At 39.2% G+C, this 21572-nt stretch overlaps 1 protein-coding gene and 1 long non-coding RNA gene across 7 annotated transcripts in view; both read left to right on the top strand.

The window, feature by feature from the left end:
• Window positions 1-4638, top strand: part of AOX1 (aldehyde oxidase 1) — a 39805-nt gene extending 35167 nt beyond the window's left edge. For 3 of the 5 annotated variants that reach the window (XM_069022121.1, XM_069022124.1, XM_069022123.1), the window contains 4 exons: window positions 158-223; window positions 809-997; window positions 1443-1610; window positions 2565-4638. In XM_069022121.1, the coding sequence (XP_068878222.1) occupies window positions 158-223; window positions 809-997; window positions 1443-1610; window positions 2565-2615 (474 nt within the window). In that variant the 3' untranslated portion in view covers window positions 2616-4638. The other 2 variants (XM_069022122.1, XM_069022125.1) reach the window with 2 other exon arrangements.
• A 1202-nt stretch (window positions 4639-5840) lies between these two features.
• On the top strand, window positions 5841-21067 carry LOC138113614 (uncharacterized). 2 transcript variants are annotated; one of them, XR_011152288.1, is made up of 4 exons: window positions 5841-7628; window positions 9638-9758; window positions 9983-10072; window positions 20183-21067. It is a non-coding gene; the product is annotated as an uncharacterized lncRNA (long non-coding RNA). The 2 variants fall into 2 exon arrangements; XR_011152287.1 differs by lacking the exon at window positions 20183-21067 and adding an exon at window positions 10991-14233.
• The last annotated feature ends 505 nt before the right edge of the window (window positions 21068-21572 follow it).

Genomic DNA, 21572 nt, shown 5'->3' on the forward strand with positions numbered 1-21572 from the left:
CATTTTGCTTGTGGTGAGATATTGGAAACTATTCTGAAACATGGAGAGGCCTCTATCTCAGTATTTCTTATTTCACTGAATACCAACTCTAACACATTATCTTCTAATGCTTTCAGTCCATCTCTCTGGGTGATATAAATCTGAATTTTATTAACAGAACCTCAGAACAGACATTGTTATGGACATTGGATGCAGCATAAATCCAGCTGTGGATATAGGACAGGTATGTGCCAAGAATTCTCTGCTGCCTTATTTCTATTATGCTATGGTCCTTATCCAAAATGAAGATTACCCCATTAATTCAGAAAACATTCATTTCTTACTAGATTATAAATGATATTAGAAGGTCTTTTGCCTATAGACTTACTCCATTTGAATTAGTGTCAGAGCTTTATAGATTTCAAAGAAGCTTGAATTTTGCCCATGGCGTCAACCTGTAGTACTTCCAGGATGTATGTATGCCTTCTATCTACTGGACTTCAATCCTGTTTGTGATCTACAGTCTCCAAGTTGTTTCACCTGCCTTCCCCACTTGATAGCAGGGAAACACCTTTATTCATTGCAGGCTGGTCCACAGATCTCATCACTTCATCATTCAAGTATCTGTCTTCTCAGGTATGAGAGAGAAGTGTGGAAGGTTTTCTGGTTACAGTTGCCCCAAAATGTTGAAGAATCACATTAGTCAAACAGAAGTGCATTAGGCCTCACATATATTAGACTGACAGATAATGATACAAATGAGTTCTTGGTGAAGTTTTACTCAGTTAACAAAACATGAGTACATAAATGCTACTTTTCTTATTTAAAGATTGAAGGTGCTTTTGTTCAAGGCATTGGACTGTACACAATGGAGGAGTTAAAGTATTCTTCAGAAGGAGTCCTCTATACTCGGGGTCCAGATCAGTATAAGATCCCTGCTGTTTGTGATATTCCAGAACAGTTTAGTGTTTCCCTGCTGTCATCTTCTCAAAATCCTTATGCCATCTATGCATCCAAGGTAAGCAAATCTTCACAGGGCCTAATTCTTAGATCCCAGGCCAAACAGAGAAATTATTCTGATATAAAACACATGTAAGTTTTCAGTTCCTCTTCTTTTGCATTTCAATGAAGTGTTCAGTAAATTGTTTTATTTATGACATTAGGGAAGATAATAAGAAAGGACGTAAAGCCAGCTACTGCGTCACTTTAATGGTTGGCAAGAAGTGATTTTAGAGTTTTGTTAACAGACCAGACACAGAAGCTGCAAGATGAATTTAAAGCCATACTTCTAAATGTGGTGATAAACTGAAGGGTTAGACTAAAAATATTAACGTAATTGATGGAGAAATCATAATGTCAATCAGAGTGTGCAGTACACACAGTACTTGTGTGTACTGTGCAGTATGAAATAGAGCTGCATGTGTGTATCTATATGAGAGACTGGCTTTTTTCATCTTTTTCAGGGGATAGGTGAGGCAGGACTTTTCTTGGGATGCTCTGTGTTCTTTGCTTTGAGAGATGCAGTAACTGGTGTGAGGAACGAAAGAGGACTGAAAAAGACCTTTGCACTGAACAGCCCTCTGACTGCTGAGCAAATACGGGCAAGCTGCGCTGATGCCTTTACTGAGATGGTAATAGAAGGTGGGGGAAGGGGCTGTTTAACTATAGCTGGGTAGGAGTGTTTACTGATTTTGGCACCCCTGAATAGTGGAGTGCCTAATGATGTCTCCAGTCAGTCATGCTTTATATACAGCTCCTTGTAATTGAAATGTCTGGTAACAGGTCTCATTTATACAAGTTATTTCAACAAATGCCGTTCAAACATTGTATTGGAATTTCCCTGGTTTCATATAATTTTTTTTCTTTGAAATTTACATAATTTTTACAACCTTCTCTTTCCCTGAACTCTCCTCCTTTCTTTTGTATGTCAAATCCCGTAGAGGATTAAATAGCTCATCTTATTAACATGCAATGGATCAGCCTCTAAGCATCTTCAGTCTCCTTCCAGGTGCTTTGCCCCATTTGCTTGCTGGTACTGTCACTACATTCTGGTACTTCTTGCTATGCTCAGTACTCTTTGGGAGAAAAATAATCAACTCAGAGCTAATAAAAAGGGACAGAAGAAAAATAAACAAAGCAATACACTTTGTATAATGCTGATCCTTTTTACTCTGTTTTCTGCAACTGTTCACTGTAGTCATGTTCCCACTGCTATTACAATTCTTTTTCTGGGTAAGTTTTTACTTAGTGCGGCAAGTTCCTTGCCAGCATATTAATCCATGCTGTGCTCTGAACCTCTGAGCCTCTGCTGTGGAAAGTTTGGAGCTCTCATTCATAGATTACTCCCATGGTATTTCTGTGATTGTGCTGAGGCACCATTGGCCCCTGAATTAATAGGTTTGTGGGCTTCCTCTCATTGCAGGAACTTGCAGGAGGTGAGGTCCACCAGTGCAGGGACCATGCTTCTCCATCCCTCTTTAGTCCTAATCCCAGTTATCACTGACTTGGAGGCACCTGATAAGGGCAGTGTTGGGAGTTTGCCAGTCAAATAAAGTCACTGTTGTCATTTCTTGCTTATCTCTTAGATGGCAAGCAATGAAGCTCCTTCCTCCACTCCTCGGGCCACATCTGTGTGAATGACAAACCATAGTGCACAAGACCGGAATGGAAAACTGATTTACTGCCCAAGACACACTAATCAACACACAGATAAATGTATTTTCTCTTTTTCCAAATAGAATCAGCTGCCAAAAATATGCACTTAACATCTTCCATCCTTATCTTCATTCTTCCTGTATACTCATTACAGTATTTTGCTTAAATGCCTGCATTTAGTTGCTAGAAATACATCTTCTGCATTTCAACCATCTGTTTTCAACAAGAAAGATCTGATCAGCAGCATAGCTCAAATGCTCTGCACGAGATGGAAGTTAGGATGAAGTGTAAAGGTATGCTAGATAACTCTCTGCCACATATTACATTAAACAGCTTCATATGATAAATGATTTTGTAATGGCTTCAGCTAATTTTCTAATACAGTTTTGAGTCTTGCAGTGAAGTGTGAGTGCAGAGATCTTTGTCAAAGACTCAGAACCTTGTTTGTTGGATTCAGAACCTTTTTGATCAGAAGTGATGCTCTGACTTGTAGTAAAGCTGGTTTAGATTCTTCTGGCACAGGTATCTTTGTGTTGAAAGCATGCAAGAAACAAGAGTTATGATTCTCTTTTGCTATGCCAGGCAAGTTGCCATGTCTGGCCTAGATATATAGAATTTTATTTCCAAAGTTGACAGAGTTGTAATTCCCCCAGAAGCTTTCTTTATCTCATGGAGTAAGCCAGAAGCCTCTGAACATAATGAGAAAACTGACATGGAGTTCAGCGTGCTTTGAATGGGAGAATGGATGAACCTGTCTCTGGAAAGGGTTCTTAAGCAATGCTTAATCTTGTGCTCAGCCATGCAAGTACAGTTAGGAACTTTCTCCCACTCTTGGCCACTGCTGAAATAAAGAAGATAGAAAAAACACAATGAGATCTAAGATGATCTGTGAAGATCCATCATCTGATGCTGCTAATGTGCAATGGAATTAGACCACACCCAAGCAGCAGCAGCTGGAGAAAACAGGAAAACATAAAGCTGCACTGTATTCAATGGTAACAATAATTCTGGTGTTAATAAATTTCAAGTATGCATGTATTTGTAACCTAAGGTGAGACCAAGATATAACTTTAAAGTTATGAAAGCTTCAGTCACAATATTTAGCTTTCAGCATCAGAATCCACAATATTGAATTCACTGACAGCTTCAGCCTTTCTTCCTCATTGAGTGCAAAGACAAAATTTCAGTTCTGAATGTGCACGCACATAAATACACAAATCTCCATGGTATTTGTATTTGGGACTTTGATATGGGATACATCCTGGTGTAGAGAACACTTTATGTTTTTTGTGAGTCTACAGAAGTTACCTAAATTAGCACCTGAAAAAATGCATCAGGTTCTTTGATAAGAAAACAGGAATGGGAAAATTGGTAGTTTGTATGTTCAATGTGTGGTTTCAGTGAGTCTCTGCATCAGTTATTCCTTGCTAAGCATGGTGACTGTTCTTCCAGTTACTCATGAGTCATATTGCATCAGCACTATGAAGACTGCCCTTTGTACTGGAAGTAAATGGCTTTAATTTGTTTGACATGTCAGCCTGCAGGCTCTATTATTCCACTGTTTCTCAGTGTTCCACAATATCCTCCTGTCGTCCTTTCATTTTACGAGCTGATACTGTATCTGTGACAGAAACAGATCAGTAACTTAAACAGCTTTTGCATTGGCTATTAAGATATGAAATCTTTATTGTTGCAATTTGTCTTTTTGTGACCACTATGAGTCAGCAAAATGCAGTTGCTTAAACATAGGTGTCTAGACCATTTTAGTGTCATAAGACAGCAGAGACATGGGACAGGAGAGCACAGGACTGGAAGATATGATATAGAAACTGGAGACCAAGCAGGTAACAGTAGTTGTAATCACTGGAAGTGGTACTGAAAGTGGGGTTTAGGCAGCTGAAGCCTTTTTGGTTTTACTTCATTTTCTTCACTTTCTTTGTATTAATTTGGCTTTTATATATTGTTAGAAGGTCAATAAATTAAATGTGAATGCTGCTGTCACAATTAGTTTTTCTGATTTGAAATATCTTCTTAGTTTCACTGTTTGGTGTTATAATCCTGTTATGAGAGATGCCCCTGCCCCACCTAAGGTGCAAATGAGACCCTATGCCAAAGTCAATAATCCCAGAGTCATTCTTCTGGAAGTACTACTTTTCTACAGTCCAAGTCTTGGGTATCCATGGGGCGTACATGCCATTCCCATAACTGGAGATAGCATGTGTATAAGCACTTGTTTCCTTTCCCATGTTTTGTCACAGTGAGAATTTTTGTCCGGATGTTAACCAAACCCTTACCTCTGTTAGGTCTGGAATGAGCTCCTTCCTGCTGTGCCAACGGTGCTATCTCAGTTTCCATTATCTTAAGGGGACAATGTTTTGAGGCAACTATATTCTTTAAGTCCTTACATATGGGTTTGTCAAGGACAGCTTGCAACCCCACATGTCAGTAACACCCCAAAATATGTGTGAATTCTGGGATATACTGAAGCAGGGAGCCTACAGATCTACTGAACTGGGGGAAAGCTCTATCATCTCTTGTTGTCCTATGTACCTGTGCACCAGCAAGAGTGCTGGTTCATTCCAAGCAAGTCAAATCTTGTAAAAATCTTGCCCAAACCTTGCAGGCAATGACATCTCCCCACCTGCAGCACTGAGGTGTTCACACTCCAAGGATTCATCGTATTCTGGACCCACACATGGTTTTCTGCAGTGCAAATCTTGTCAGCTTCTCAGTCATTATTAACAAAGACTCCTCCCTGCCACTTTACAAGTGGCTCTTTTGTCTAGTTGCCTCAGTAAATTCTATAAATGTAGCAAATATGGGTTGTTGGGTTTTTTGGGTCTGAAACATATTAAGCTGTCTGCTGGCTTTGAAGTGTTTGAAAAACTGCATGGAAGCTAGAAATATCAGCAGTTAACCATCCTGACAGATGATAATATGGCTACCTGCAATGTTATGAACGAAGCATTCTTAGACTATACAGGGAGGCGGATAAGCAGAAATGGTAGGCTCCAGAGGAGCTGACATATTGGATGGCTATAGACACAATGTGCACTGTAACTGCACAGTTACACCCAAACTGGAGATGGTTCAGGAGAACTCTATCTACTGATTTTCTTCATGAGAGAAATGTTTCTGTAGCAGTCCACCGTCAGCAGGCCCATTCTGTGTGGTGAAATCTTAAATACCTAACATAAATACTAGGTTCTGGTTTGGAGGGTTAGCCTGTAAATTAGATATTGGACTGCCAAAATCAAGGATTTGGTCTGGTTCTTTCTGTTTTCAGGCCATTGAGCCTGCACTGTTGTACCTACAATGCATGAGGAATACTACAGTGGTTAGTTACTACTACTGCACTTGGCAGCACCCATTAAGGCTTTTGCCTACAGGGACCTAGTGACTGACATGACTCCAGTGCTTGTGTTGTGGTAGCTCTCAGGCATATGGTAGGGGATAACCACAAAACCAGAAGCATATCTCTGCTAAGAATCAGCTTCTTGCCTTCCAATGGGAGTGGCAGAAGATCAGGGACTGACTACTTTGGCCTGCAAACCTTCACTCACTCTAAATGAAATACAGACAGTTTTACTCTAAAATTTAAAAATGGTAAATGAAACAAAAGACAGGTACATGCAATGGAGACTTTTGAAATATATATCCATAATTCTGCTTTAAAAAAAAATAAAGGCCAGCTGTAGTAAGGCATTTAAAGATTAATTTGTTTCCTGGACATGCATACAAGGAAATGGATGAGAATCTATAATCCCAAATCAGGATTTGGGACTTCTCTCTTTAAGAACACAACATGTGTTGAGTGTGGTACCATGGGCATAGAACTGGCATGGCATAGAGACAACCAGAAGGAAATTTTAAATGTGTGTACAGTAGTAATGTTGATTTTGTTAAAACATGGTCATTCTGCAGAAAGAAAAAATATTATAGATAGTTCAAGTCAAGCTAAAATGAGAACTGGGACTCCATAGCTTTGCATTTGGCACCTTAAAGAAGGGGATAATGTTGCATGTCCTTGGTTCTAGCTTCAGGCATGCCTGTGTATTCTAAATTCATCAGTTACTCCATAATATACAGATCTGAAAATAAAAAGGATAAACAGACCTGGAATTTGTAGCTCAAACTCAGAAATCCCACTTTACAGTTATCTCTTATGGTACAGGCTTAGAATTAGAGGAGCTCAATTTCTTTGCAGATTATTTCAAGTCATCAGAGAAGAGTTGAGGTAGGGAGTAGGAGGTGGTGCATTAACATCTGAACATGCATTTATTGCTGAGAAATGGAAGACATTGCACTGGCTCATCCCCACGTGCTTATTTTTAGACTGAGCATCAAATTAAATTCTGCAGGACAAAGCAAACTCAGTCAACCTTTAGGAGCATACAGCATTTCATTAATTTCTCTTGATGCATAAAGCTTTATTTTTCAGACTTTGATGCAAGAGCACGGCCTGCCCTCAACAATCAGATAAGCTTATCTTTTTTGTGAATGGCAGAAAGGCAAGTTATGAACAGAAAGGTAAGTTTATGAACAAAACATAGCTACACAATCCAGCACCGCATTTTCCCACAGTAGACGTTGCACCCGATGTGGTTGCAACACATTTGTTAGGACTAGTTTCAGAAAATACTGGGAGATCTTTCTTAAGGCTTGATGTGTTTCAAGCAAATGTTTAAGAGTGATTAGTATGATATCCTCCTGTTGAGTAGTTTGTGAATAGATTTAACAGAAAAAAAGGTTAAAAAATCAATTTGGACATCTTGAATTTTTGAGTGCAACTCAACCTGTAAAGTGTCAAAATTCCTTGTCACCCTAGGAAAGAATCTCATCGGTTGAGAAAGACTTGCAACTTAACCTGAATATATGTATTCTTCCCCCACCCCCACTCAGTTTCTTTGCAGATCCTTTCAGGTCTTTGCAGTCCAGAACAATTCCCACCCATGGATCCAATACAGGAATTTATATCTCCTCCTGAACTAATGGTAGGCCTTGCTGACATTTGTTATCTCCACCATAACTGAGTTCCTACAGATGTTGAAAACCTGATGTTTATGTAAAACTGAAAGATCTGTCCTTGGATAAATAGAAGATGCTAGTTTTAGTCACACATAACGAGACAATTTAGTGTGGATAATCGACATGTTGTCGTTATTACAAATACCCCACTTTTTCAAAAAAGAAATCATTTGCCTCTGCAAAACCAACTTTTCCCATAAGAGTTCCTTACTCAGGACCATTTCATTTTGGACCAGTTGGGTTTTTTTGTGGAATGTAGTATTTTCTTTGAAAGATCCCAGATGAACTTGTCCATCTTTTCTGTCTTGTATTTTCTGTTGGATGGTTTCTTCCAGCTGGGACATAGACCCTAACAACCTGAGGCTGGACTTACATACAGGTCCACAGGAAAGGCAAAGGACTTGAAGAGGAAAGAAGAGGGTTAGTTGCAGTAGTTATTGGAAATTCACAGAAGGACAGATAAAAACTTGAACAGAGGGGGAGGAGGAGGAAAGACCCATGATCTGCAGACAGAAGCAAGAAAAGAGATCTGTGAAAATGGTAGTGCAGGATTTACCCAGACCAGACTGAGTAGAATCCAAGGAGTCAGGTTCAGACTGTTTTTTTAATCCTCACTCATGTTTCAGCAGCTTCTTGCAAAATTCCTTGTTTGCATTCCTTTTGCAAATATTCGTGGGCAGTTCTTGCTGCTATTACACAACCACCTCACAAGCACAAAAGTTCGTTTGAGTTCTGAAAACGCACGGCACAGTTCTTTGGTTTACTGTCATGGTATCACAGAGTGCTATTTGCTGCAAGGCAGTTGGCTTTGCAAACATTTGTCAGAGAGCACAACTTTCTTATTTAATGATTGCCTCTCAGGGCAGAACATTCATAGTAAGGCATAAACTCCTTTATGAAACCATGAAAGGGGAAGTAAATCTGCCTTTCTGCTGGTTGTCCTGCCTTTGAGAGACTCATGCTTTAAGAATGCAAGTATTAAATTAATGTTTTACAAATCTTATACTTGGATTAAAGATCTTAGCTAAACTGCTGCTGGCTGATAAAGCTGGTCAGGCAGACATCTGCTCTACATGTTTTACATGCTCTACAGACTGAGCTGCCAGGAGGAGTGAAGTGCTTCTCCAGCCTGCACAAGGTGTCCATACCAGTAAGATTATGACTGGTTCCACAGACACATAGGAGTTTTTTGGTTTTCAGGCATGTCTTTTACCTAGAAGGCCAGTCCATAGTTGGAACAGTTCTCTGGCTTGTCCACTGCTCTGTTAATTGCATTGTCTGCGAAGACAGGCGTTTCTCAGGGATTGCTTTTGCATGAAACCATGATTTCATGTGGCACTTGTCAAATATGGAAAGAACATACATTATATTCTCAGAGGCAAAAAAAGGCTATATATAGTCTTGTAAGAAAGGAGGTGTCAGAAAAACACTTTGATTAAACAAAAATGTAAATACTGATCAACCATCCCAAGGAGACAAAACTTCTGGAAAGACAAATTTTTAAAACATTTTACATATTGTAGAAACTGGTCTGGGTCTAATATGGTAGATACATGACTCAGCAAATGGAGATTTAGTGATCCTCCCTAAGAGAACACACTTCCTGTATTCTGTCACATATGCAATGAGATTTTAGCATCCTGATTTCCCCCAAAGTCCAGTAACATTGCTTTACTGTTTACATTATATACAAAGGAAATCTTTCAAAACCGTCAGAGTAGGAGAAAGAAACATAATATTAATCTTCTCCTACCATTTATGTAGTGTGTCTCTTACCAAGTCATTTAGTTCATTCTCATTTCAGTTTCCTGAGCAGTAATATAATTATAAGCTCAACACTATTCAGCACCACAGGAACCTCAGATGAAAAGCCTCATTAGCGACTCACTGTCTATCATGACAGTGTCCTACTGAGCAATATGGTGACTCATACTGGCAGTAGTCAACTTTACCGAATCTTTGTCCCTTCCATCAGAGAGAATGGCTCAAGAGCAGCAAAGAACAACTGTGATTTTCCACGGCAAGGGAACAACATGGATTTCTCCCCCTCGCCTGAAGAAGCTGAGGGAATGGCCATGCCTTTGAGGGGGAGGAAGGTAAACCTGGTTTCTGTCAACAGAGATGATATGAGAAAGGATTTCTGATGGGAACACTAGATTAAATCATATTTAAAAATACAAAGGTAGAACTTCAGTTAAGATTGAACAAAAAAAATACCATTTCTAACAGGTCTTTTAATGGAATAAAATGGGGTTATGGTACAAATCCCTGTTACATATAAGAAGGGCAAGCTTAAAAATAACCTCATTGTTTGTTAAAGTCCTTAGGAAAACACATTGTAAGCAGGGGATCATCCTGGGACTCAAACCCAATCTCACCAGTTGGCACATCTGTCCTTTGGCATCAGAAGGTAAGCTTTGGTCCCCCTGCCAAATATCTTTGCAGATGGGCAGACCACTGCAACAGAGAATATGTCTATGGGTAGCAGTTTTCAAATTAAATACTACTGTGCATCTCCTAGATGACTTAGAATGGTACATTCAGGAGAATGGAAAACATCCTGGTCTTTGCTTGTCATTTTAACTCACAAAAAGTATTTGCTGGTAGAGAAACGCTGTCTTTGTGTTTCACAAGGCAAAAGGAAACAGCATCTAGCCATCTTGGGAAAGTGAGGTGGGTAGGAAGGCCTCCTTCTACCCTCTGGTTATGTCACTCCATTTATCAAACAGGTTAGCTTTGTCTTGTAACTCCACCACTGTTTGCTTTTATTGCTTTTCCCTCTCACATTTTAAGAAACACTTTGGCTCATTCTGTAGGGCCATGCATCTAGAAACTTCTCATGAAGTCACTGGTATTTTTGTGGAGGTGTGTGTGTGTGTGTGTGTTTTGGTGTGTGGAGGTGTGTGCATCGTGTTTAAATAGCATTCCCAGTAATCAAGCCAAAGCAGGTCCCATCCTTGCAACATGGAATCTGTGAGGAGTTTGGAAAATCTTGGCAACAATTTCTGCAGTCTTTGAACTAAATATGTACAGGGCTGATTCCCCATGTTATTGCAGTGCTTGTTAGCTACTTAAAACTTATTGTAATTTCATGATTTAATGGTCTGAAGAGCCTTTGAGTCGAAATATGATAGCTGTATTTAAACCTAAATAACTGATTTTCTGACTAATAATAGCCTTTTTAGGACATATATTTTCTAGAAAGTATAAAATACTCAGTCTTTTGTGTGTGGTGAAGAACTATAGCATTCATATAGGGAAATACACTACACTTAACATATATCATAGATTAGCCTTTCCACTGACCTTAATATATTCTTTTGCACAGATTCAACAAAATTTGAATTTGCAATGCAGAAGTGTTTCCTTCTTTCTTCACATTCAATATCAGACTACATTTTTCTCCAACAGATGGTAAAGATTCTTTTAAATGATTGGTTCCTTGCTGGCTGTGAGCATGCAGACATAAATGCCAAGGGGGTCATTGTTTCTGGTTTCATCCCATACTCTATAAAGATAAGACTTCGATGCTTCAGAAGTTTCATTCCAGTTCCCGTGTAGTTATTAGGAATATTTTCATTATTTCCAGTAGGCATTGAAATATGCAGGCTACTCCTGCTTGGAAGTAGTTAAGAAAATTCTGGCATCCCTCCATCACCTCTCCTACTGTTTCCAGCTGGACATCATCTTCTACTTCTTTGGGCCTCTTACTGTTTTTCCCCCACTCTTAAATGTGCGCTTGTGCCCCTTTCAGACACAGAAAATTAGGCTGCCTGAGTACTTGCAGGAAGAACGCCAAATTGTCACACAGTCTTCAGCAATAAGCTCATTTCTGACCTCTTCTAACAAACTAATTAGCGATTTACGATGAATAACCCTGAGTTGTGGTTGCAGCTACTCAAAAAATAAGGTCCTAACTACTGTAACAAAAGGCGGCAGCTTGTGGCATTAGGGGCAAAGGAAACGTGTCCTCGTTCCTGTGCTCTTAGGTATCCCTCTAGTGGATATGAGGAGAGGGACGGAGCGGGTAGAGGAAGACCCAACTACAAACCAATGTGTTTGAAGTCAGTGAGGGAGTGACCACAGGAGCCTCTGCCAACCTTGACATCAGAGGGTCAGTCCCCAGAGCAGCTGCCCACTGCAATGCAGCTCACTAAACATATGTGGCCTCATGCTGGATGAGTGCTTCTGCCCAAGAGAAGTTGGCTGGCTGTGACAGGTTTCCCACAAAAAACAAAAAGATTCCCATGAGCTCAAAGCCTGCAAAAGATGTGTTGGCGGCAGTAAAGGTGCTTCTGCTGCCCAGAAGTTTTGAACTGTAGTAGTGATTTGAGAAACAAACAGCCTGGGAGAGAAAATTCAGGAGAAACGTGTTAGTTCCTTCCACAAATTAGAAGAAAAAAGAAACCCCAACCTGCTTTGTCCAATGACAAGTTGTGCCACAGAGCTAAAGCTATCACAGAACGTATTTCAGAGTCTTGCCTTTCAAAGAGAGATGGTTGCACCCAAAAATAGCCAAGGTGGGGACAACAAAATGAACAAAATACAATAGTACTGCTGGCAATCAAAAGGTCACTTCGAAGAGCAGGAGGATTATCTACCAGCTGTCACATGAATGACATGTGAGTTTAAGCAGTCTCACCATGGGAAATTAACACCACTTTTTGGGGAGGCTGCTTCTGCCATTCACTTTCATGCTGAATTGCCTTTTTGATTAACTCTGCTGACAAAATGAAAAGGCACATGAATCTTTTTTTTCTTTGCAAGACTTGTCAACAGAAGGTGCAAACCTGGCTGTCAGTTCTCCCTCTTGTCCCTGTCAGCTGCTGGCTTTTGGTTTTGGGTAGTTTGATGTGAACATTGCTTCCGTAAAGCAATGTAAATCCTGCTGAGAGGATTTTCCATCTCTGACAAGACATATTGTTCAACATGTACTCCTGATTTGTCATGAGTATTACATAGTAAAGATCTAACCTGCTAACCCCTACTTTGAAGGTTCTGTGGCTGTCTGCATCTGAAGTTTCTTTCTGGAGCTACAGAAAGAGCACTTCATAGACTTTCTTCAACAGACTCATCTGTACCTGATTGAGAAAAATATTGCAGTTGTGTTTTCTTTTAAAATATGTGGCTTAGCCTCCAGAACAAAATATTTCTGACGATAGAAAGGCCAGCTGCTTCTAGTGCCTCCCTCTGTAAATGCCATTACTGGAGCATAAAAATTTAAAGTCTCTCAGTGTGAAATTTTCACAAAATCAGAGTCCTTAGCACAGTGGAACTTCCATGTCCTGGAGAAGAAACAGCATACTGGCCATATATATATACCAGAATCAGAGTGCTTTTCCAGCATTCTGAAATCATCAAGCTGCTGATAAAGGTAAAAATTTGGCATGTTTTCTTACATGTAGATAACCTCAAATCATGTCCCCTCTTAGTATAAGTTTCTAGGATTTATTTAGTCCTTCAAGAAAAATAAAAAGTTTAACTGAAAATTTGGGCAATGGTAACACCTAAAATACAAGAAATAACATATTTCGATCAATTTCTGACATTGAGGGAATGTTTCCTTCTTTTTTTTCCCCATTAGTATGACTCTATTTCAGTTTTCAGACAGGCTGAATGACAGGAAAATGCTTTTTCCGTGGTGAATTCTGGAATGCTAGTCCTCTTCCATCCAGGCACAGACACCATTGTAGATCTGAGTATTTTATTTTGCTCAATCACATTTGGTGCAAGAAAGTCCTGGGAGATTTCCTTATAGGAAGGTACTGGATATTTTAATGTATTTAACTGAAATAGTCATAGAGTCATAGAGTGAAGCATGGGGTTTGCTGGACTTCACCAGTGCAGATCCCATCGTCAGCCTCTCACAATCTATATTTGACCTGTCCTCTCTAACAATAGGTTATTTCTTGATATAACTTATGCTGATTCACTTATTACTTCTCACATACTTCACCGTATCTTTAGCTTCCTGTTACTTAAAAAGAAGTGTGTATTCATGTCAGTCTGGGGTTTTTTTACCAGGCATTGAAATCAGATGCTGAATGAAGCTTGTAGACTGATGATGGAGGAAATTTTTCTCCCTCTACCAGCTCTGGGTAGAAAAGTAGAATATAGAACTCTGCTTGTCAGCTTTCTTTTCAAATTTTATCTGGAACTGTTGTAATGAGTATTTTGCCTTTCTAACTTTCTATTCTTAAGCCTCTACTAATTGTCATGTGAAGCTGCTGAAACATTTGACACTGTGGGCAATCGTTTATATTTTTATAGATTTCCTGGTATTTCAGGGTGCAGATGCCCTCCTTGCCCTCAAGGTGGTGTGCAGATCAGGCTGTCCTGACACAGCTCGAACAGGGACGCAGCTTTCAGCAATGCAAGAGCTCAGCAGAATTTAGTTAAACTGTCCAGTGGGCCTCAGGACAAATAAATGAAATAACCTACTGCAGCATCTCTGTGACTGTTCAAGCCTGAAAGATCTATTTGCAAAGCTACAGTATGAAAAGGATAGGTGGTTGGCATGTGAAAAAGTTTGTTGAGTGGAAGACTTCAATTAAAAAATTTTCAAATTTCAGCATGAATTTTCACCCTTTTTTTTGTTTTGTTTCAAAATTTAAAAACTTTTGAAATCTAATTTTCTTCATTTTTTGCCACTAAAAACTTTCAGCATCAGGCAAGAATTTGTTTTTTGTCCTGTAAGAGATTAAAAAGATGTTTTACAGCGTACTCTTTACTCAGTAAAAGCTCAACCAAAACATAAATGTTGGAAGATTTTCATAGTCCCTGATAATAGCCTGTTTCAAATTAATGTGAACTATCAGCAGTTCAACAACAGAGAGCAGCAAAGATGTATTTTAATTAAGTAGGTATGAAATGCTTTCAATTACAGGCTGACTTTGAAATTAGAAGAGTGGATTGATGATGAGAATTTAAATAGCCAAAAAATGGATGAAACCATTTTTCAGTCTAGTCACCACTGGCCAGAATAGTTATTTACCTGTCTCTTTAGGAAGATGGGCAAGAAGGAATTAGAATGATTCCTGAATATATTCCTGACTGCAGGTGTGTTTTATCTGAAGTAAACAGTATGAAATAGGATTGTTTGAAGCAGTGGTGATGCTGAAGTTTGCAGAGGTGTGGCTAGTGTCACTTTTTTGGGCTCAGCCACCTCAATTCTGTCAATCTTTTCCATATAGGTTCTGACCTCTGATGATTTTTTTCTGCTCTGCTTTTTACTGTTTCAAACTGTCCCTAATCAAATGTCATGTCACCCTTTAGTGGTTTCAGTTCTGATTCCTATTACTTCTGAACAAACATGTTTCAGGGAACATTTCAGGAATAACCACCAGGCAAATATTGTCACACTCAAGGATGGCATAAAGTTAAGGGTAAAGCAGAGAATTTACAGAATTAACTTTTATGCTGTGCTGACTGATTTCCCCCTCTTTAATGAAAATTGTACAAAAGCCGGTAGAAATGGGTAGAAAAAGTGTTACTGATGGAAAGAGGTTAAAAAAGGAAGAGGAACAGGAAAGTTGTATTTTCCCTCATAGAGTGATTCAGAAGACATAATCCTGCTACAGCAGAAGAGATGTAACCTCCTAAAGAAGGAAAAAGCATGAGATATTGAATTGATACTGATTGAGTAATTTTCTCCTAATAAACACAGGTCTATAAATAAAGGAGGTGTAAGCCAGAGATTCAAAGAAATAAAAAATAAATTAAAGGATTCTATAAAAAAACTCTTTTTCTCTGCCTTGTATACATATATATAGTCAAATATAAATTTCCTCGCAGTTCATTTGAAACCCAGGTTATTTTTCCTATAATTATATACATAACAGGTGAATTGCACATGGGAGGACAGAAACATTTTTACATGGAAAGAAGTAGGGTGCTTGTTATTTCAAGAGTGGAAGATAAAGAAATGGCCGTGTATATGTCAACTCAGAATGCACCAGATGTGCAGGTAAAACAAAGTATTAATGGAAGGTTCAATGCACATATGGGCCATTCACTTAAGAATTGGACTTGATGATCCTTGTGGATCCTTCCAAATCACAGTATCTGTGATTCTGTCATACTTGCTTCTTACCTTTCTAAATAACCTTAAAGCTGAACTACATGACCAGGAGTTGCTTTCAGCCTTCTATGCTTCTCTTGAAACTCCCTAATGGGGTTCCCAATTCAGATTAATTTATCTGAATTGTTTTATGAAAATAAATGGCCTGACTGCCAATGATGAAGCTGAATGGAACAGCAGGTCTTGTGCTGTTAGTTTTATATAAGGCAGTACAGACACAAATGAGCAGTGTTACTGTGGGATGAACAAAGGGTATCTTGGATAGATAATATGACTGTAATCATCTTGTTGAGAAAACACTAATTCTGTCTTAGATACATTGGTCAAATCCTCCTAAACTTAGTGACAATCAGTACAGTACTGGACAATCACTTTTTTGCAGTAATGAGTGTCTTCTCCTTGAGAAAGTGTATTTCAGACAAGTTGCATTGCTTGTATGAGTAGTGACATTGATGATGATGGGGTCAGAATCATGTATAAATAATGATAAATTAATATGGAAATAATAATAACATATGAATGGTATGAAGTTTTGTGGGAAAAAAAGTGAACAGGTCCCAGTTAACTTCAAAGCTGGATTGTAGGCCTGTAGCAAACAACAGTTTCAAAGAATATATGTTAATTTCTACATGTTTAGTATTAGCTTTTGCAGTTCATTGGTGGCTTGCATTTTTTAAGCTTTTCTTTTTGTCAGCCTGACAAGTTAAACCTCTATTTACATCTTTGGAAGCACTGTCAGAGGAGGTATTTTCAAAATGCACTGTCAGTATTTTAGTTACACTGACTGTGTGCTGTAAACAATCCCTCGGTTCCATTTGGCTTGCTGTTTTAGTGCATGTTTTATCTCCAGCTGCAGATGAAACATGCAGTTCTATACAGGGATTATCATATCTGGCATCAGATAATTGAACGAGTTTACAGAGCTGTTTTTACATTTCCACCATTCTTTTAAAGACTAGACTGTGCTTTCACTGGCACCTTTAGTTGTTGGAAATTTTTTTGTTTGTTTCTATAGCAACTCTGTTTTTCTGCCCTGGAGTCTTAAACCTGATAGCTCTTAATATATTATTAGTCACAGACAATAGGCATTTTTTAATGTATTTTGGTAGGTAAAATTCTGGATGTTCACTTTAGCAGGAATTGGTGGCTTCAGCTTCAAACCTCCAGTCCAAAAAATATATGTGTGAAAAAAAAAAGTGAAACGTTGATGGAGCATTTGGTGGGAAGGTACTAAACCTTCACTCTTTGCTGTACTTGCAGCTGTAGCAGCCAACAAGTTAATTTAACTAAATCAAAGGAGTGATTTAACTAAAATAAATTAAAGATGACAAGACTAAATGAAAAAGGAACTTCAGTCCTGAACCCTCCTTGGGGGGTTATCCTGATGACATCATCTTTTTTATCTCTTTGGCAGTAAATCTTGGATAGAGGCTTGAAAATTCTCTGGCCTTTTGGCAAAGATATTCACTTAATGTCTGAAAGCCAGAACAAAGGCATGGAGGCAGTTTCCCTCTGGTCTGATCTGTATAAATCCCAACAATTCAGGCCTCTCTGAGGCATGGTGGCATGAATTTCACTCCAGATATTCAGTGGAGATGGTTTTTATCCTAATACATATGTATGCTCACATCAGCCCTTTGTGACACAGCTCTCCTTTACTTTGACTTCCTTGCCTTTCCCTGTCCTGTCCATTTTTCATGGAACTTGCATCTCCCCATTGCGAAGCTAAAGAGAAAACTACTGAAAAACTCATTTCCTCTAGTTTGTTACTGTTGCCAAAAAAAAAAAAAACCAAAAAAAAAAAAAAAACCAAAAAAAGCCAACCAAAAAAAACCCAAAAAACCACCAGGAAGAACTTGCTGAATCAGCCCAAACTCAGGCATGGTAGGTTAATAAGAAACTAAAACATAAAATGGGCTGATTTATTGCCACCACTAGGAGTTTGGGCATGTACATGTAATGTCGTTTGCAATCTGCATCAATAGGCTGTAATAAAATGGGATTTTTCTAATGTTCCTTTTAGGACTGGGTGTCCACTCCATTTTGTCCTGAAAAGAAATATGGATGTGTTAATCACTGATGGGCAGCACCCTTTCTTTGGAAAATAAAGTGTGAGTGAGATGAGAAGGCATTTTACCAGTTACTGGGTAATAGTTTCTTTTGAGGCAAATCAGCGTAATGTCATTGACTAACAAGACACAGCAGGAAACCAAACTCCTCCTCTTCTGAAATTCTAACCCATCACCAACTTTCTCCATTCCTAAGAGTACCCTGACAAATGCCATGAATCAAAACAAAAGCTATCATCCTACAGCCCATGCAATATCCAGAAAAAGCAGAACACTCCATCCCTTTTTTTACTTTGGAATACTACTAACATCCTAACTGCCCTATCCCACCTGCAAATGATAAATAGGTAATTCAAAATTGAGTATGAGCCACTTCTCAGATATAGAGCCAGCCCTGCAAGGTAATGCAAGATCCAACTTGTAGTAAACTGTTACTTTTGACTTTTAAAGCCTCACATTAAAAATAAGTAGGTAAACAATGCCAGCACTGAAATCAGCGTGGTAACTGGAGGTAGCAGGTGTATGAATTGAGCACCCTAAAACCCTCCAGGACAGGGTTTATGGTTCAATATGGTTTGGATAGGGAAGAACTGAGGAGCTGGCTTTTCTGTGGACTCTTGCATGAGGGGCAGAGTTTGCCTGATGACTGTTCCTGGGAGAGTCTGCCTATGTTTTTAATTTTGCTGAAGATACTTCTCACAAAGATACTGTTCAATTCTGGTTATGATTAGAATAGGTTTAGAACTGGTTTGGGAAAAGAAAGGAGGAAAGTTTCATTTTTGGTTAAATCTTGTATTAACCATAAGACAAGGAATGGGACTGCAATTGCCATATGTCAATAGCATATGTATTTCATATTCCTCTGGGCATCCATTGGCCTCTCTGAAAGTGCAATGCAGTACCAGCTCTGGCTGTTTTTCACATGCTGTATCTTCCCTCTCGCATACATGGAACAGGTAACCCAAAACTAGTGGACTATGCCCTTTTATTGAAATTTCTTCCACAGTCACTAAAGTTATTTGGATAACCACCTCTGTGCTTTGCCTCTGCTTTCTTCAAAATGAGGATGGCAAGAAAATGCACCCTCACCCTTGCAGTTCTCTGTGTCTTTCCAGAGTAATGCCTTCAATCTGCTCTTCCTGTGTCTTGCACTTCCCTCACTACAAGGGTTGGCAGGACAGAGCAGTAGCCTGCTGGAGAGTACTTATTTTTGTAGGATGAGGCAGGAGCCAACTTCCCTCCCCATATCAGTCCCAGCCAACAATGATTATTACCCAAGTGTTTCTTCAGAAAGCAGGGCAACATGGGAATGATGACATTGTTTCCTGACAATAGCCACTTCACAGGTTTTCCATTACACTCAGTCCTTTGGACTGTAAAAGCAGATACATCTGGAGTTGCTTAATACATTGTCACTTGGCCCAAATTTCTGCTTATTTATAAGTTAAAGAGGAAAAAAAAGGGACTAAAAAAATTAAAGTAGTAAAAACACAGGAGCAATTATGAAATTGATAAACAGCAAGGGTTTAGTTTACCAGCCATTTTCCCATCAATGCATATCCAGTCAGAATGCAAACTAAAAAAACACTTTGGGAGACTGGAAAATAGGAAACATCTAATGAAACTGTGACAAGGTCAATTAATTAAAGCTTCCAACTTAAAAGGCCCCATGGACCTGAGTTTGAACAAATCTGTTGTGCTCTAGACTGAAAATTTCTCTATGAAAAGGGATACAAATTACATCAGGCAGACCTGCAGGCCCCTCTTTTCCAATAGGAGCCAGCTAGAGACCCCTGCCTGGAGGTTGGGGCTGGGAATTCTGCATCCATCCACTTCTGCTTCCTTCTGTGCAGGATATCCAGCAAAGTGTTTCTCAGTGATAGAATTTCTCATATTCATAGAAGCCATAACTAACATCAAGAACTTTTGTGGGCTAAGTGTTGTGCAAAAACTTGGTAACAACTTAGAATTTAAATAAAGATGAATTTGTTATCCAGTCATGAGGAGATGATGTACTATCTCCAGGAACGCACAGAACTCAGAACTCAGTAGGCTTTCTTTGCAAACATCATGGCCCCCATGATTCAATGCAGTCTCATTAAACTGTACGGCATAGTGGAACTGTAATCTGAGCCTTTCAGGCTCAGAACTCACCTGTGCTATGGAGATATGAGCTTAATTACCTGTTCAATTACAAGAATGCCGCTGTTCACTACAGGCAAGTTGGTTGATTTCCCAATCTTTTATAACATGAGAGAATTGAGATATGTGTGTGCAATGACATTTGCAAGGCTGATAAGGAACATGCATTTGTGAATTACAGTAAGTTTTTTTTCCCCTTAGCAAAATGATTTTTTATATTTTATTTCAGGTTCCAAAAGACAAACCTGGAACCTGTAAGCCATGGGCCGTTTATATAGATTAGTACTGCTTTCCTAAGCATCAAACTAACAGATGACTCCTTCAGCCACTTGCTGACTGCAAGCATTCCTGCAAGAAAAAATGAGAACTGTACTACTTACACACACACATATATATATACCACACCATCTTTGTAGAGCACAATATAAGCACCAGTTCTCTTGTCCTGCCAAGTAAAAGACCTGTCATTTATGTGTTTCATGCTACACTGGAATAATTCTGGAGTTGCCTCAAGAACTTCAAAGAATTTGCATGCCATTTTGAAAATATCTGCAATGAAGAGCAGATCAAAAATATACCATTTTGTCCCTTCTACATCCAGTTTGAGAGTCACAACTGTTGTTATCTGTTTTTTCTGTTCTTCCAGCATATGAAAATCCCAAAGATCAGAACTAGAAACTGTACAAATTAGTGATGGGCAATGTATCAATATTTCAGTAGAACAGATTCTAAAAGTACATAATGCCAAGTATTTCTAGGCACTGATACATTAATACCACCCCAGTAACACACCAGTTTAGCTCTGCTTCCTGGCAGCCCACTTCACATCATCAGATCTCTTTGAATCACTGTCAATGCTGGCCTTTCTCACAGCTGGAATATAATCACTGCTATTCACCACCTTGTCATCACCACTCCTCCTCTGCTTTACCCACAGTTTTGCCCCTTCTTTCCAGCAAAATGGTGAAGCAGGACAAAGCTGATGCATTCATCTCTAGGTGAGGAGAGGGCACAAGGTGAGGGAGGTGTACTGGCAGTAGGAAGGGTTAAACAGCAGGACAGGTTCCCAGTACCAGCTTTGTTCCCAACAGAGGTGAGGTTGCCCATAGCAAGAGCAGATGTGCAGCAGGTGACCAAGAGGGAAAGGTGGAGGGGAGGGCCGAGAGGGGAACCATGACAATAGGAGTTCATCCTAGGTGTGGCAGCTCCCAGTTTAACCCAGCTGTGCTAAACAACTGGCACTCTGACAGACATAGTTTTGGAAAGGAGGTTTTAAAGTGATCCAGTGGCAGCTGTATGAATCTTGATGGAGCATTTCCCCATGAGGAGAAGAGACTGAAAAACAAGTGCAAAGGTATTTGAGAGGGAGAAAAGGAAATGGCTGAGCTGAGCCAGCATAGGTATACATACAAATCAATATTCAACTTTGATAGTTCAAAGCAATAAAATTAACAGTAAGAACACATTTAACATCATTCTGTACCCAAAACACTAGCATAAGAAATAACTCTGGAGATCCTCAACAGGTATTGCATTAGTTCAGATCCTGTGCTTAGTTACATAAACACAAATTTATTTTCATTTATTTCAATGATGACAGTGCAGGCTTAAATTAGCAT

The sequence above is a fragment of the Aphelocoma coerulescens genome, chromosome 7 (genome assembly GCF_041296385.1).
Source record: "Aphelocoma coerulescens isolate FSJ_1873_10779 chromosome 7, UR_Acoe_1.0, whole genome shotgun sequence".
Classification (NCBI taxonomy): Eukaryota; Metazoa; Chordata; class Aves; order Passeriformes; family Corvidae; genus Aphelocoma; species Aphelocoma coerulescens.